Source organism: Podarcis filfolensis (genome assembly GCF_964270895.1).
Source record: "Podarcis filfolensis genome assembly, chromosome: 4".
NCBI classification, from domain to species: Eukaryota; Metazoa; Chordata; class Lepidosauria; order Squamata; family Lacertidae; genus Podarcis; species Podarcis filfolensis.
In genome coordinates, this window is record NC_139607.1 from 27,428,164 (window position 1) to 27,443,361 (window position 15,198).

Sequence of the window (15,198 nt, forward strand, 5' to 3'; positions counted from 1 at the left end):
GTGTTTAGGAAAGAAGCAGAATAGGCTGGCTAGCTTCCAGCAAAATAATGCACTGAAGAGAATTGCATGCACGAGCTGGAGCTTTGCTCTTTCCACTGAACTATGGTTTGTCTCTTTGGCAGCAAAAAAAGAATAGCTTTGGCTGTATGTGCTCTGTCCCGTTTATGTAAGGGCCTTCTCTGCATCCTGATCATGGCTGGAACTAGATCAGGACCAGTAGGACTTGGGAAGAAAATATTGTGCTGTGCATGTGTTTGTATGCACATGATGCCTCCACTCGCTTTCTTTTCCAATGCCTCACCTTGGGTCCCAGAGTTCTTCCTCCTCTTCCTTCTGCATGCAGTGAGAGCCAATTGGGAACTTCAGCAAAAGGTTTCTTGGAAGAGTTATGCACTTTTGCCCCTGTAGAGGCAGAATTGGGAAACAGCTGGAGAAAACGAGGGTCTTTGGTTATGTTCTGAGCTCTGGCCGAGGCTTGGTTGACTCCCCCCCCCCAAAAAAAAGTTTCTTTGGTTTACAGATATGGTAATTTTTATATACAGTAAGTCCTCTGATTATGCAGAAACCACTAGCATATCTGTGGATGGTCATGTTTTGCTTCCCAGCTGATTGGAACAGGAGAAGCCACTAAATTAAGCGTTTGTGTATATCTAAGATGGCAACTCCCTGTTGACTTTAAAGAGGGTTCAACGATACAGTATAAGCCAGCAATTTATAATGGCTCAGTGGCCTCAAAGTTGACTTTAACAGGATTAAGAGCGGTCAGTCCCTTTAAGCTGGGAATACACTGTTGACCCAAAGCCATAGTTTCTCTCAGTATCATATGCATATTGAGAGATGGGACTGATCGAGGTAGAAATCTAGGATTGCCATACATCCATAATTTCTCGGAAATAGCCAGGAAACTGTGTCCGGGTGGAAATCGCTGAAATGTCTGGGAAAATCTGGACGTATGGCAACCCATGTCTGAAGTTTAGATTTTGGCGAATTTTATTAAAAATACCTCATAAACTCCTCCTCCTCCTCCTCCTTCTACTTCTTCTTCTGAGATTTTGACCTGTTCTCCATTTACCAAGAAAAGGAAAGCCGAATATGGAATAATCCTAAAGGCTGGTGCTCCCTTTTGAAAAGTTTACTTCATGTACTCTTTTCCGCATTTGTCCTTAAAAAGGATTTAAATCTAAGGCATTGATCTTGTAAACGGCTCTAGGTTGCATTCCTAACCCTAATCACCTTGGAGTAAGCCATACCAAATTCAGAAAGGGTTAGGATTCTACTGTAAGTGCAGGTGGGCGTAATGTCAATAAAATAGGAACACGAAGCTCAAAACTCTGACTCTTAGGAAACCAGCCTCTGTGTTCTGTTGTGTGATTACTGAGGATGGAATGCTTAAGTGCCACCTTGTGGCCGAAATGACATTTTTTTTTGCTCTACTTCAGCTACAAGTGAAGTTTGAGCATTTAAAACGGCTTCATCAAGAAGAGAGGATGAAAGTAGAGGAGAAAAGAAAGCTGCTGGAAGATGAAATGAGTGCATTCAGTAAGAGAAAAGCCGCTTCAGACATACTCCAAGGGAGGGCGCTGCCCCCCACCCCCACAGTTGGTTTAAAAAAAGACAAGGATCGGAAAAAGTAAGTAATCAGTTTCAGAGGATCTTAGGATTTAGGGCAAACTGTCCAATTCAGATGAAAATTCTAAGTACTATAAATTATCCAGCCATGAAAAATAAGTAAATTTTGTTGCAAGTTGTTTGAGGTTTTCTTATTGAATATCATCAGGCACTTTTATGAAAATTCTTCTTTTTATGTCCCCCTCCCCACCAAAGGGAACAAGATTTTCGGCTTGAGCTGCTGTGTTTTGATATCGGAGATCAGGAAGTTGTGAATATACAGGAAGCGAGAGAGAGAGAGAGAAATTAGAAAGGGAAAGAACACCGTGACTAGAGCTTGGAAGTAGTTTGCAAATGTTGTATGGTTAGGGTATGTTAGTTTTGTAAGTCATTGAAAACAGATTCGCATGGTCACAATGTGCTTAATACTTGAGTTTTTCATTCCAGAGAATGCTATTGAAATTCCCAACAGCTTTTGTAGTTTGGTGGTCGTGGCAGAAGCTGTTATGGAACAGTCAACAATCTAAATCTGTATTGTGTATGGGCAGCTGTTGCACTCACTGGGTGGTATCCAACATGCTCTGAGTAGACTCATTGAAATCAACAGGCAACTTATTTTTAGCCCAGTGATTTCTGTGGGTCTGCTCTGAGTATTCCTAATGCTGAATATTAGCCACTGTTCTGCCCAAAATCTCAACTGCTGCAAGGAATCACTGCATGTAAAGCAAAATTTTATTAATGGTTTTCACAATAGAAATGTGCACTTTTAAATTATGAAATCGTTCAATGAGAACATTTCCTATCTTCTCAGTAGTGAAAGTAGGGAGTCATCCAATGATGTCTGCCCACTTCTGCAATGGAACTCGGCTTGTGCAGTGGGACTTCCCTTCTCTCTGCCCTCCACCACTGCCCTAGCGTACCTCCCAAATCTTCTCTGGAGGTCTACCTACTCTCTGGGGAAGATTTGGGGCATGAGTGGGGCTGCTAGGGGGAGGAAGATTTGCTTAAAATGGCTTTTGTTCTCCATTCTGCTGGCAGAAGAGTACTGTCAGCTGAGCAACATAGTTTTGATACTAACATAGCAAGAATTTTTCAAGAATGTCAGATTCACCAGACTTATTTCATATCAGGCATAGGCAAACTCGGCCCTCTAGATGTTTTGGGACTACAGCTCCCATCATCCCTAGCTAACAGGACCAGTGGTCAGAGATGATGGGAATAGTAGTCCCAAAAACATCTGGAGGGCCGAGTTTGCCTATGCCTGTTTTACATGATTTATATTTCACACTTTCAACATAACAGCTAACAGAGTTGTAGAAAACAAAAGGGAAATTGAAGGCTATACCATGTGATATTTCTCTACATTTAAGTCGGTTCAAGTTTTGTCTAGTCGGGACTTATCAAAGTAAATGAACACATTGAAGATGGAAGCTTTAATACTGTAAATAGTCATCTCTCTCTGCGGATAAAGGCACATCTGATACGCCTCTTTCTGTTTCAGCTCTGGCTTTATGTGAAACTGAAGATACAAGGAGAAATTCTTCACAGTTCCCTATGATGAAACGTCGATCACCCTCCCCCTTTTTTAATGCAAGCGAACTTGAAAACTGATCACTGCTTAATCAATGGAAAAGTATATTAAAATGTATAATCAGTTTTGCATAATGTACTGTAGGGTTGCTGTTGCATTAATATATTTAAAAGGATGTTTCTTTTAAGCCGCCATTGATATGCACTTAAACTATATACCCATGGCCAAGTTGCACACACCAAAGATCACTGTGCCATAAAACAGTTTTCATTTGAGTTATGAGCACTGTAGTACAGAAGTGAATATATATTGCATATGTTTTAAAGAACTGGTGCCTTTTATCCTGTTTTAGCTATACACAATTGAATGCATTTATTCAGCTGAATAAAGTATGTAAACCTGTTTAAATAACCACTTCCTTTCCTCAAAACGGACTTACAAATGTCCTTTCTAGGTCTGTGATCATGATAAGCTTTTGAATTATTCATGAAGTATCCGTGCAAGCATTAAGCTTCATTCCCAAATATATTTTGAGAACCAGCTTGGTTTATAGACATACCTTCCACTTGAACAGGCTTTGCTGTTCTTCAGCTTATGTTACGTGCCGCCAATCGAGTGGAAACTAGAAATTTCCCAAAAGAAATAAAACCTGGTTTGGTTCATGAGAACCCTGACAAATTGAGTTTGTAAGATGATAGATCAAGTGCCTTGGAGAGAGGTCTTCCTTCAGTTTAGCACTTTGCTAACGAAATTTGCACAGCTGGCTGCAAAATCCTTCTTTGAACTCTGCAGTCCTGTGCATGATCAACCAGAAGCAGGTTCTCTTGTGTTCAGCATGGGCAACGGGGCGGCTGACTCCAAGTAAGTGCATAGAGGAGGGATGGAGGACCTGTGACTTCCAGGTATTGTTGGACTCCAACTCCTGTCGCCCTCAGATAGCATGGCCACGTGGCCAGGGATAATTGACACTGTAGTCCAGCAACATCTGGAGGGCCACAGGTTCCCCATCATTTGTGTTTACAATTGCAGCCTAACTCGAGGCTAAGGAAGTACTGAGTAACCGTGTAGAATATTGTACTCTAAATGTAATCTTAACTTAATTTTAAAGTTCTTGTACAACTTATGGCAGCCGATAGGTTTTTAACCTTTGTACGGTTCCTTTTTACTAATAAGCAAAAGCAGCTGTATCCGCAATCCTCGTAGATTTCTGCAGGACTTAAAAAACATGTATATATAAATGCATAACTTGGGAAATAAACACACAATGTTATCCATAATCTACACGAATCCCTTATTTTCTTGAGAAATACTGCTGTATGGTCCTCAATAATAATAATAATAATAAATTTTATTTATATCCCGCCCTCCCCAGCCGAAGCTGGGCTCAGGGCGGCTAACAACAATCAAAATAATCCAACATTCTAAAAACATTCATTATAAAATTAATTAAAATCAAATTAAAATCAAATTGATGGCAACCATTAAGCAAAATTCTGTGCAGATTGCCAGAGGAGGGGGTCAGGCTGCGCCCTGACCAAAGGCCTGGTGGAACAGCTCTGTCTTGCAGGCCCTGCAGAAAGATGTCAGGTCCCGCAGGGCCCTAGTCTCTTGTGACAGAGCGTTCCACCAGATTGGAGCCGCGGCCGAGAAAGCCCTGGCTCTAGTTGAGGCCAGCCTAACCTCTCTGTGGCCTGGGATCTTCAGGATGTTTTTATTTGCAGACCGTAAATTTCTCTGTGGGACATACCAGCTTCCATCTAATTTGAAAACTTAATAATTTGAAAACTTGAAAATAGGAGGTTGGCTGGGAAAAACAAAATAAGGTAATGTGCATTGAATGGATACATACCTGCCCCTTCTCAGATGTGTACGGTAATGTTAAAAGTGACTTGAGGCATGGGGGGGGCTACCTCATGTTTGAAGGTGCTAATGTGCACATAGCCTAGATTTCAAATCTCATGTTGTTGAACTATTGTATCAGTCAACAGAAATGCAATTTCTAGGAAGAAGACATGAAGGCAACAGAACCAATGAGGGGAGGGGTGAAAGAAACTGGCTGTTGTGGGCAGGGAGTTGAGTGTGAAAGAATGGGAGAAGATATTATAGGAGATGGATAAAAATATTCTGTTATTCTGAATCTGAATTACTCTGAATCCGTCACAACGAAGTAATGGAGGATCCTTTCTTCTCCAATTTGGAATAGATGGGTTGCTAGGCAACATTTTCCATGTACCTTGCTCCTGAGCTAAAATAATAATTAAAAAATACCTTCATCTGGGTCATGTTATTCTGGTGATGTGATAAGAAACTAGAGAAATCATTCTCAGAGCAACACTGTCTCTATTTTAACCCATCCTGCTGGGTCTCTTCTGATCTATTTATAGATCATACTTTTTTTTTACTGCCTAGTAATCTGGCAAAAACTTTGAGTGAATTTGAAAATCACATTTTCAAGAGAGCAAGTAGGTGCTAACAGCAGTGGCGAGAGAGTAACATGAAACTCGATGCCGTTTCATCTGACCTTTGATTTGTTGCAAGTGATAATCCAACCACACCGTTCTTGTTGGATATTACTTTTTTATTATCAATATTATTTCTTTATGCCCCACCTTTATTCCAGTGAATTATAAAGATAAACAGCTTAAAAACACACCAATCCATTGTAAGTATTAAGAAACATACAAATTACCATATTAAAAAAAGCACTGAATCAAGTGGTCTGGGGTCACAGATTGAAGGTAAATGTAAAGGTACCCCTGCCCGTACAGGCCAGTTGTGTCCGACTCTAGGGTTGCACGCTCATCTCGCTTAAGAGGCCGGGAGCCGGCGCCGTCCGAAGACACTTCCGGGTCACGTGGCCAGCGTGACGAAGCTGCAGCTGGCGAGCCAGCACCAGCGCCGCACATGGAAACGCTGTTTACCTTCCCGCTATAAAGCGGTACCTATTTATCTACTTGCACTTAGGGGTGCTTTCGAACTGCTAGGTGGGCAGGAGCTGGGACCGAACGATGGGAGCTCACCCCGCCGCGGGGATTCGAACCGCCGACCTTACGATCAGCAAGTCCTAGGCAGTGAGGTTTTACCCACAGCGCCACCCGCGTCCCCAGATTGAAGACCTGTTACTATTTTTGCAGAAGGGTCCCTGACCCAGTGTCCTAGAGTCACCCACATGAAGACTGAGCTTTATTTTTAATACAGTGGTACCTCAGGTTACATACGCTTCAGGTTACAGACTCCACTAACCCAGAAATAGTACTTCAGGTTAAGAACTTTGCTTCAGGATGAGAACAGAAATCGGGCTCCGGCGGCACAGCAGCAGCTGGAGGCCCCATTAGCTAAAGTGATGCTTCAGGTTAAGAACAGTTTCAGGTTCAGAACAGACCTCCGGAACGAATTTAAGTACTTAACCTGAGGTACCACTGTATGTGAGAATCACCTTCCTGGATATGACCAAGATCTGTTGAACCCAGCATTGTTTTCAGCCAAATGCCTCTGGGGGACTCTCACAAATAGGACTTTCCATGTCCCACTCCCCTCCTTTCTTTTGGTTAAGTACTTAATTCGTTCCGGAGGTCCATTCTTAACCTGAAACTGTTCTTAACCCGAAGCACCACTTTAGCTAATGGGGCCTCCTGCTGCTGCCGCACCGCCGGAGCACGATTTCTGTTCTTATCCTGAAGCAAAGTTCTTAACCTGAAGCACTATTTCTGGGGTAGCGAAGTGTGTAACCTGAAGCGTATGTAACCTGAAGCATATGTAACCCGAGGTACCACTGTAGTGCAGTTAGTTCTCTCTCTTTCCTTGGCCAATTGCAGCCACCTCTCCTTCAAGCAATTTCTGCAGGCAAAATATTCCTTCTGCAATCCTGGGGCGGATTTAGGGAAGGGTTCAGTCACACTGGGCACGAAGCCTTGGGGTGCAGCAACTATTACTTTGAATGCAGCAAGAGAGGTGGGGTGAGGTGGTGGGGACCCCAAATTTTGGCGTCGCACAAGGCACCCCTGAAACTCGAGACCAGAAAGTCTGCCCCTGCTGCAAATCTCCTTTCGGTTTTAAGAGCAGGCCTCTGTTGTCTTGCACTCCAGTTCCCAGGATTCTTGCAGCCTTGCCAGCGTTAGTTTTGCCCTTCTCCTATCCTGGTGATAAAAAACAACAATGTGAAGTAAACTCCTATCACATGACTAGACTTCTGGAAGGTTCACTTCAACGCAGCCACTTTAGGAGGCAACATCTCAGAGCCCAGGCTGAGACAAGGCCTTGGCTGAGGAGCTAGGCCTAAGCAAGCTGAACCAAGGTAGGCCGAGAAGCCTGAGGCCTTGCGACAAACAGCAGGCCTGTCGGAAACGGTGGCGCCATTAAGCCCGTAACTGATGGCCGTGGCACAGATAGCGCTGTAATTAGTCCACGGGCCCCTTACCACAGACAGCAATTTTTAGGTTTGGAGCAGCCAGCAGCCTTCATGAATTGTTATTTGTGCTATCACAGTAAACAGAAGCCAGATCTTCAGCAGGGACACTAACTGCATTGCCACAGAGGGCGAATTACAGCTGGCACATAACTATGATTTTTTTCAGGGGGGAGCCCCTGTTACACTTTTTGTGGAGAGACAGAATGGGAAGACTCAATTTACAGTTGGGGAAAGGGAACTAACCTAACTGTTGGCTGGGAGGGACATCTTCTTCCCCCCATTCTTTTTCAAGGCAAAAAAATCATCGTGGCTGTGCAAATTTTTGTGGGCTTCCCTTAGTGAAGCTTTGAAATGAATCATATACAGAGGTTAATGAGATGGAGAGCATGTTCACAGGCTTGTTACTGCCGTGGGCTACTTAAAAAAGAAGTTGGGAGTAGGTGAATGCTTCGATTTCATGTTGTATTTAGTTGCAAAGAGGTGGGTTCTGGCTGAAGAGGAAATGCCGGCTTACTTTACTTGTGTTTGGATGCCACGCTAATAAAAACAAAAAACAGGGTTTTGCTTGATGAGAACAAGAGACAGTGGGCCTCGAGTTTGCGAACTTTCCCTCCCTTCTTGGATGCAGCTGCGAGGAGGAATTTGTAAACATCCGCTTTTGCTTAGCCAGATGATGTTGTCTCATAGGGACCAACAAATGGGATAAGTGTGGTTTGTTTGAAAAATGCCCACTGCACATGGCAAGTGTCATTTTCTCCTCACTTAACAGCTCCTTCTTGCATGCATGCATGCTCCCCAAACCACAGTGCTTCTTTCAACATAACATGCTGCATATGTATCACCTAAAAACAGCATATGGGCAGTGCCGGATTTACGTATAAGCTAAACACGCTACAGCTTAGGGCCCCACTCTCTTGGGGGCCCCCAAAAAAATTAAAGAGGAAAAAAACCTGGATGTACATTTCCAAAATTTAAGATAAGTTCCACAATTACTTTGATAAAATACATATTTTGTTATGTGCAAATGGCTTTAGATACCTAGTAGGTCCATAAATTACCATATAGCATATATTCAACACAAAAAACAGTGACAATTTGTTGTTGACAAAGGACAGCTGGACATATAAAGGGCCCCATTACCTTCAGTAGCTTAGAGCATCATCAAACCTAAACCCAGTCCTGCGTATGGGTAGCACCCAACAAATGCGTCCTATCAGCAAAAACATTTATGCTTCCACAATGAACTTTCCTTCCTCTTTTCTCCCTGTGCTTGCCCCTCATCTGCTCCGAAGGGTTGGGGGGACTTTTAGAATACATTTAGAATACATTTAGAGGACGCATACTGTTGATTGGACATGTTAGTTGGATACCACATGCCTCAATGTATTTATTTTTAACTCATATACAAATTAGGTCTGATCAATCAAATAAATAAATTTCATATGATTGTTCAATTATGATTTTATTTAATCTAGTCCTACCACTTTTCCCTTACCCAGTTGTTTTAATTAATTTTTTTAAAAAATATTTAGTCAAATTTTAGTCCTACCTTTCCCCCCTCACCCCATTTGTTCTTTATTTTAGAAAATCATTTGAACTACTTTCCCCCCCAGAAGTATAAGTCTGAGACGAGAATGAGAGCATCCTATCCACCAGTCAATAAAGAAGAAACAAGGAGTGTGAGTAAAGTAATCAATGAGTATTCTCTTTGTATTGCTATAGTACTACAGAAATAACAAAGAGTCTTGCGGGAATTCTGAAGACTTATAAATTCATTAAGGCATGAGCTTTCAGAGACTACAGTCCACAATGGCTTATGCCATAGTAAATTTGTAAGGAGCCACAAGATGCTTCCCCCCTGCCCTGCTGCAACTGTTCAACATGGTTAAATGTTGTTACCTTTTTAGATAATGTATAATAAATGTTTTTAAACCTTCTCGATATAAAAAAGAATGATAGAACGTAATTTGGCATGCACTGTTTGAATTACAATTATGGTCAGCAAAGTAGAAATTCAAATAAAATGTGAATTCACCCAAAATTAAATTGCAATTTGGTTTTGTTTGTAGAATTCTAACTATACTGTGTAACAAAAAAAATAAAAAATCTATCAAAGGCTTTTTTCTTTCAGTGCTTTTTAGCAGATGTACAATTTGTTGAGCAGAACAAAGTTAAAAAATTGCCATTGATTACTGTACCCTTCTTTTAGATCAGGGTTTCGCAAACTTGAATCTCCAGCTGTTTTTGGACTACAACTCCCATCATCCTTAGCTAGCAGGACCAGTGGTCAGGGATGATGGGTGTTAACTTATTTAGACTTTGCAACAACTTGCGCCAACATAGTAGTAATAGTGCTGCAGCCTTGTATTCCAGTTTATATTATTCTTTCCACAGCAGAGTTCCCGACCCTTATCCTTGTCTGGTCATGTTGGCTTTGATAGTTTACCAGATCAGTTGGTTAATAAATATATCCAACAGGGGTTCTGCTTCAACATTCTCTGCATTGGTAAGTAAAACAGCTGTTAGTAGTGAGTTATTTTATTTTAAAACTCATTACTACTGAAAAATCTGAAGGAGAGAAAAATGACAAAGGTATTGCCCTTTTCCATTGGTATTGTACTAGTTCAGATAAACAGAATTACTTAAGTGGGGTTAAGTTTTCCCTAAGCCCCAAAAAGTTTGCAGCAAAAATAGCATTAGAATAAATATGATATGCATCCTTTGAGGAAATCCCATGGCATAATGATCAGATACTGCTATCAAGGAATAAAAAAGAGACAATGGCCTCTCTGAACTAATTCCTTAGTTACAGTAAATGCCATTTTGCATTCCATCCCCCACCCCCTGGGGAATGTGAAAAAATTCAATTACCCTCATTGTGTTATGGTGAAATTTGTGTGGCATGTATGTACATTTTTTATTTGTCTTTAATTGTAGGGGAGACTGGAATTGGGAAATCAACTTTGATTCATAGTTTGTTTAATAACAGTTTTGATTACCGTGTGTCAACACACTTTCAGCCAAATGTACGACTTAAAGCTGAGACGTATGAGCTCCGGGAAAGCAATGTTCGATTGAAATTGACCATAATAGAGACAGTTGGATTTGGTGATCAGATAAACAAAGAAGATAGGTTAGTATCTCCTCACTTGAATAATGTCATATTAATTTGCCAAGTGACATGCCATCTAGGATCTGACATTTGCATCATGTAGTGGTATTTTTTTGCACTTGGGCAAAAAAAATGAGAGGCACAAATACAAGATGGGTGACACCTGGCTTGAGAGCAGTACATGTGAAAAGGATCTAGGAGTCTTGGTTGACCACAAACTTGACATGAGCCAACAGTGTGACGCAGCAGCTAAAAAAGCCAATGCAATTCTGGGCTGCATCAATAGGAGTATAGCATGTAGATCAAGGGAAGTAATAGTGCCACTGTATTCTGCTCTGGTCAGACCTCACCTGGAGTACTGTGTCCAGTTCTGGGCACCACAGTTCAAGAAGGACACTGACAAACTGGAACGTGTCCAGAGGAGGGCAACCAAAATGGTCAAAGGCCTGGAAACGATGCCTTATGAGGAACGGCTAAGGGAGCTGGGCATGTTTAGCCTGGAGAAGAGGAGGTTAAGGGGTGATATGATAGCCATGTTCAAATATATAAAAGGATGTCACATAGAGGAGGGAGAAAGGTTGTTTTCTGCTGCTCCAGAGAAGCGGACACGGAGCAATGGTTCCAAACTACAAGAAAGAAGATTCCACCTAAACATTAGGAAGAACTTCCTGACAGTAAGAGCTGTTTGACAGTGGAATTTGCTGCCAAGGAGTGTGGTGGAGTCTCCTTCTTTGGAGGTCTTTAAGCAGAGGCTTGACAACCATATGTCAGGAGTGCTCTGATGGTGTTTCCTGCTTGGCAGGGGGTTGGACTCGATGGCCCTTGTGGTCTCTTCCAACTCTATGATTCTATGATTCTATGATAGGCTTATTGATTTCATTTTATTTAAATTTATTGACATAGTTAACACACCCACCCATAACCAGAGTTATTTAGAGAAATGAGGTAAACATTTCCAGATTTATGACTTATCAGCAAGACTTTCACTTTATGTGTGCTGATCTGGAAAACAATTTCAGTTATCACTAAATTGACAGAATATTTTAGAAAAGGACTCCAATTCTGATAACATTGTCTAGGACCCAGATACCTACTTCATTCTTACCCAAAGGCTTACGTATGCCCACTGCAACTTTGACTTTCTCCCCGACTGAGCAGCTGGAAGGAGTCTGCTGCCTGTCATATAGGAACAGCTGTTTGAAGAAAAACAAAGTGCCTTTAGGCTAGATGAACAGTTATTTGGATTTGGCCCATTTTCTTAGGATGAATTGGCGCGATCCAGTGATTCCATTTATTTTATTTTAATTTTGTCGGTTGTATTTTGTTACTTTTATTTGCTTTAAATTGTATTTTTATGTCTTGTGAATTTTATTCACACTTTTGTGCATTGCCCTGGAATCTTTTGAGGGAAGATCGTGAAGAAATACCTTAAATAAATAAATGAAGTTAATGGAATGAAGGTCCTGTGATGTGTGGAACTGAAGCGCCATTGAAACAGTTATGGCCAAGGGCATCTGAAAGCAATTGGTTTGTGCTGGATTGTCAGTCATTCACAAATCTGCTCACCGTTTCCCATTTGGTGAAGCCCTTTCCCCTCTGGCCAGCGTGACAAGCTGTCCCCACCAACTCAAGCTATGTGCTCCTGTATCCTCACTCTCATTTAACCTGTTCCCAGCACCATCTCTCTTTCCCCCCTTCCCAGCACTTCTTTGTGCTAAGAACTGGTTGTGTGTGAACTAACTACATCCTTCCAGTGCAACCCCTTCTCTTCCACCCTGAGCTGAATATAATGGGGTTGTGTGGTGCTGCATATTGGGCAACAATGGCAGCTTCCCTACCCATCATTGTCTAGTGCTGAGTGTCCATTTCCACAGGTCAGGAAAGCTGGAACTTGGAGCTAGGCTGAGTTCTGGGGCTTCAGCAGTGAAGAAGCTCAGACAACCAACTTACACTGACGCTGAAGGTTCAAGCTGTTTCTGACTCCTCTCAGACCATGATCCAAGCAGTTGTTTCTGTGTTCTTCCCACTCCTCCCAAGTAGCCCTTGTGCAGCTAGCTGATTACTTAGGCAACAGCTCTGATGTTCTTCCCTGGCTTACTGTCTCCTCTGTTCTTGTGGCCCTGGGGGAGATGAGGGGAGGTGTGAGAGCTGGGCAGCTGGGGTCAGGACTGTTATGGACAGGCTCTGGGTCTGCCTCCTGGTGACCCAGCAACCAGTGAGAGCTGGCGAAACCAGCAGCCAATCAGGAGAGAGTGTGTGTGTGGAATTCAAGTGAGATGCTGACAGTTTAAGAGTCATATAAGGACTTTTCTGTCTAGGTGGACAGATGGCATCTCTGACTATCTGAGTGGGCTCAGATAGTGATTATCTGTCAGCAGGGACAGTCTGAATTGATTCTCAGAGATTGGGATTTTGCTGTCAGTGGGAGAGGGACTAACTATCAGTGTGGGCCTGGTATCTGTGCTTGACCAATGGGAGAGCTAGACAGCTTTGACAATGCTGCTTGCTAAAAGCAATTCAAAGGTATATAAGCCATTCAAAGTTGGGCCATTTGTCTTCCCTTCAGAACTACAGTGGTACCTCGAGTTACATACGCTTCAGGTTACATACCCTTCAGGTTACAGACTCCGCTAACCCATAAATATTACCTCGGGTTAAGAACTTTGCTTCAGGGTGAGAACAGAAATTGTGCTCCGGCGGCACAGTGGCAGCGGGAGGTCCCATTAGCTAAAGTGGTGCTTCAGGTTAAGAATAGTTTCAGGTTAAGAACGGACCTCCGGAACAAATTAAGTACTTAACCCGAGGTACCACTGTAGTTAGAAAACATACTTTGCTGCATTGCAGTTGATATCAACTACCTTTACCCTTTTCTTTTCTGTATTAGGAACTTTATAATAAATTATTCCTTATAAACTATTTCTGGTGTTTTCTGATAAATTGTCCAACTGATTGGCAACAACCTTACATAACTGCAATCTGCTTGATAGTTGAAAGAGCTGCAATCAGATATCCAGATTTGCTTAATGTCGTATCTCCAGAGAGGTGACCCTAAATTAAAATCCTTCAAGGCTCCCTGTCTCAAACTTGGGAGAGCCACTGCCAGCCAGTGCAGGCAGCATTAAGCTAGATGGACCCATGGGTCTTACTCAGTATGTAAGGCAACTTCCTATGCTCCAGGTCAGGGTAAAGCTTGCACCCCAACACTGAGAGACTGGAGAGAGAGGCGGTAGAAGCAACTGCTTGTTTCTCACTTTAAGCAATGGGAAGAGAAGAATGGGCTGTTACAGCAGTCACAGAGCTGGGAGGACAGATTGGGGGGGGGGAGGCAACGAGGAAGCAGCATGGAGTCCCCTCTAAGCTCAGGAAGAAGTTAGAGGGTCATTTATGTGATGCTGTGTTTTAAAGGTGCTCTGCAAAACACCAAACTGTATGGAAGATCACTTGCCCTTTTGATCTTCTTCCTCTTCTTCACACCTGTCAGTGCTAGGCAGTGCTCAGTGCATGCCGCCCACCACACAACATATCCCACTCCTCCAGTTAGTATGGGCTGGAAAGGACGGGGATGCATTGGTGAGTGAGCACTGCTTAGTGCGGAGAGGTGATGTTGATGGTTTAGATTCACAAGCATCCTGGAGAGGAGCTTGGAAGAGCAGTGCAACATCGCCCTTCTCAGTTTGGAGCTTGGCAGGGAGATAATGGGATAACAGCTGATGGGGCTGAGCTTCAGAGGTGCTTGTCTCCAAAGTTTTGTGTGAGGTCAGTAAAACACCCAGTTATTTTTTGGCAGGGTTGAGGCAACTCCCGATTTGGTTAGCAAGGCCAGCCAAAATGTATGGACTTCTGTGGATGTGCCCTTGTTTTGGTTTAGGATGATAATATTCAGGTCAAGAGGCTTTGTCTTTTTATGAGCATATACTTTAGAGAATAATTTCCTAAGATTTCCTAAGAATTTCACTGAATTTATACTAATGTCACTGCTGTTTTACTGTCCCTTGGCAATTTGTGTTTATCAGTGTATTAGAGTTAAACTCAACCTTTGTCCTTTGTCAAATATTTTCCCCCTTCCCTGCAGCTATCAGCCAATAGTGGATTATGTAGATGCACAGTTTGAAGCCTACCTCCAGGAAGAGCTGAAAATTAATCGTTCCTTGTATAATTACCGTGATACTCGTATCCATGTGTGTCTCTACTTTATTTCACCCACAGGGCATTCCCTTAAAACTCTTGATTTAGTAACCATGAAAAATCTTTCTAGGAAGGTAAGATATTAAAACCAGAATTCATTCAACTTCAGTATTTTATGTCGTGATTTGATAAGGCTCTAACTTGTGCAAGATATTCCCTGCTAATTAAAATAAATGCTCACCATGCTTTTAAGATCTTACAACGTTAAGTAAAACAAGCGCTACTCAGAAGGTGAGAAAAATCATTTTAAATTTTAAGTACAGAGTCTTTTGCAGATACTTAAATAATAAATCACAGTGGTTCAGCCGACTATTTAAATTTTTGACTTTTATAAAGCAGCAACGTCAGTAAGTA

The 15,198-nt window shown here is 42.2% G+C and overlaps 1 protein-coding gene across 16 annotated transcripts in view; it reads left to right on the plus strand.

Annotated features, from left to right (window-relative positions):
* The window catches only part of SEPTIN10 (septin 10), a 53,087-nt gene that overhangs the window by 25,582 nt on the left and 12,307 nt on the right, over positions 1 to 15,198 (plus strand). For 6 of the 16 annotated variants that reach the window (XM_083610812.1, XM_083610813.1, XM_083610810.1 and 3 more), the window contains exons 10-11: positions 1,440 to 1,630; positions 3,110 to 4,416. In XM_083610812.1, coding sequence (XP_083466938.1) covers positions 1,440 to 1,630; positions 3,110 to 3,125 — 207 coding nt within the window. In that variant the 3' untranslated portion in view covers positions 3,126 to 4,416. Of the gene's footprint in view, positions 1 to 1,439; positions 1,631 to 3,109; positions 7,434 to 7,770; positions 8,028 to 9,131; positions 9,227 to 9,941; positions 10,054 to 10,484; positions 10,681 to 12,995; positions 13,183 to 14,731; positions 14,919 to 15,198 lie in introns of those variants that run through there. The other 10 variants (XM_083610809.1, XM_083610808.1, XM_083610807.1 and 7 more) reach the window with 10 other exon arrangements.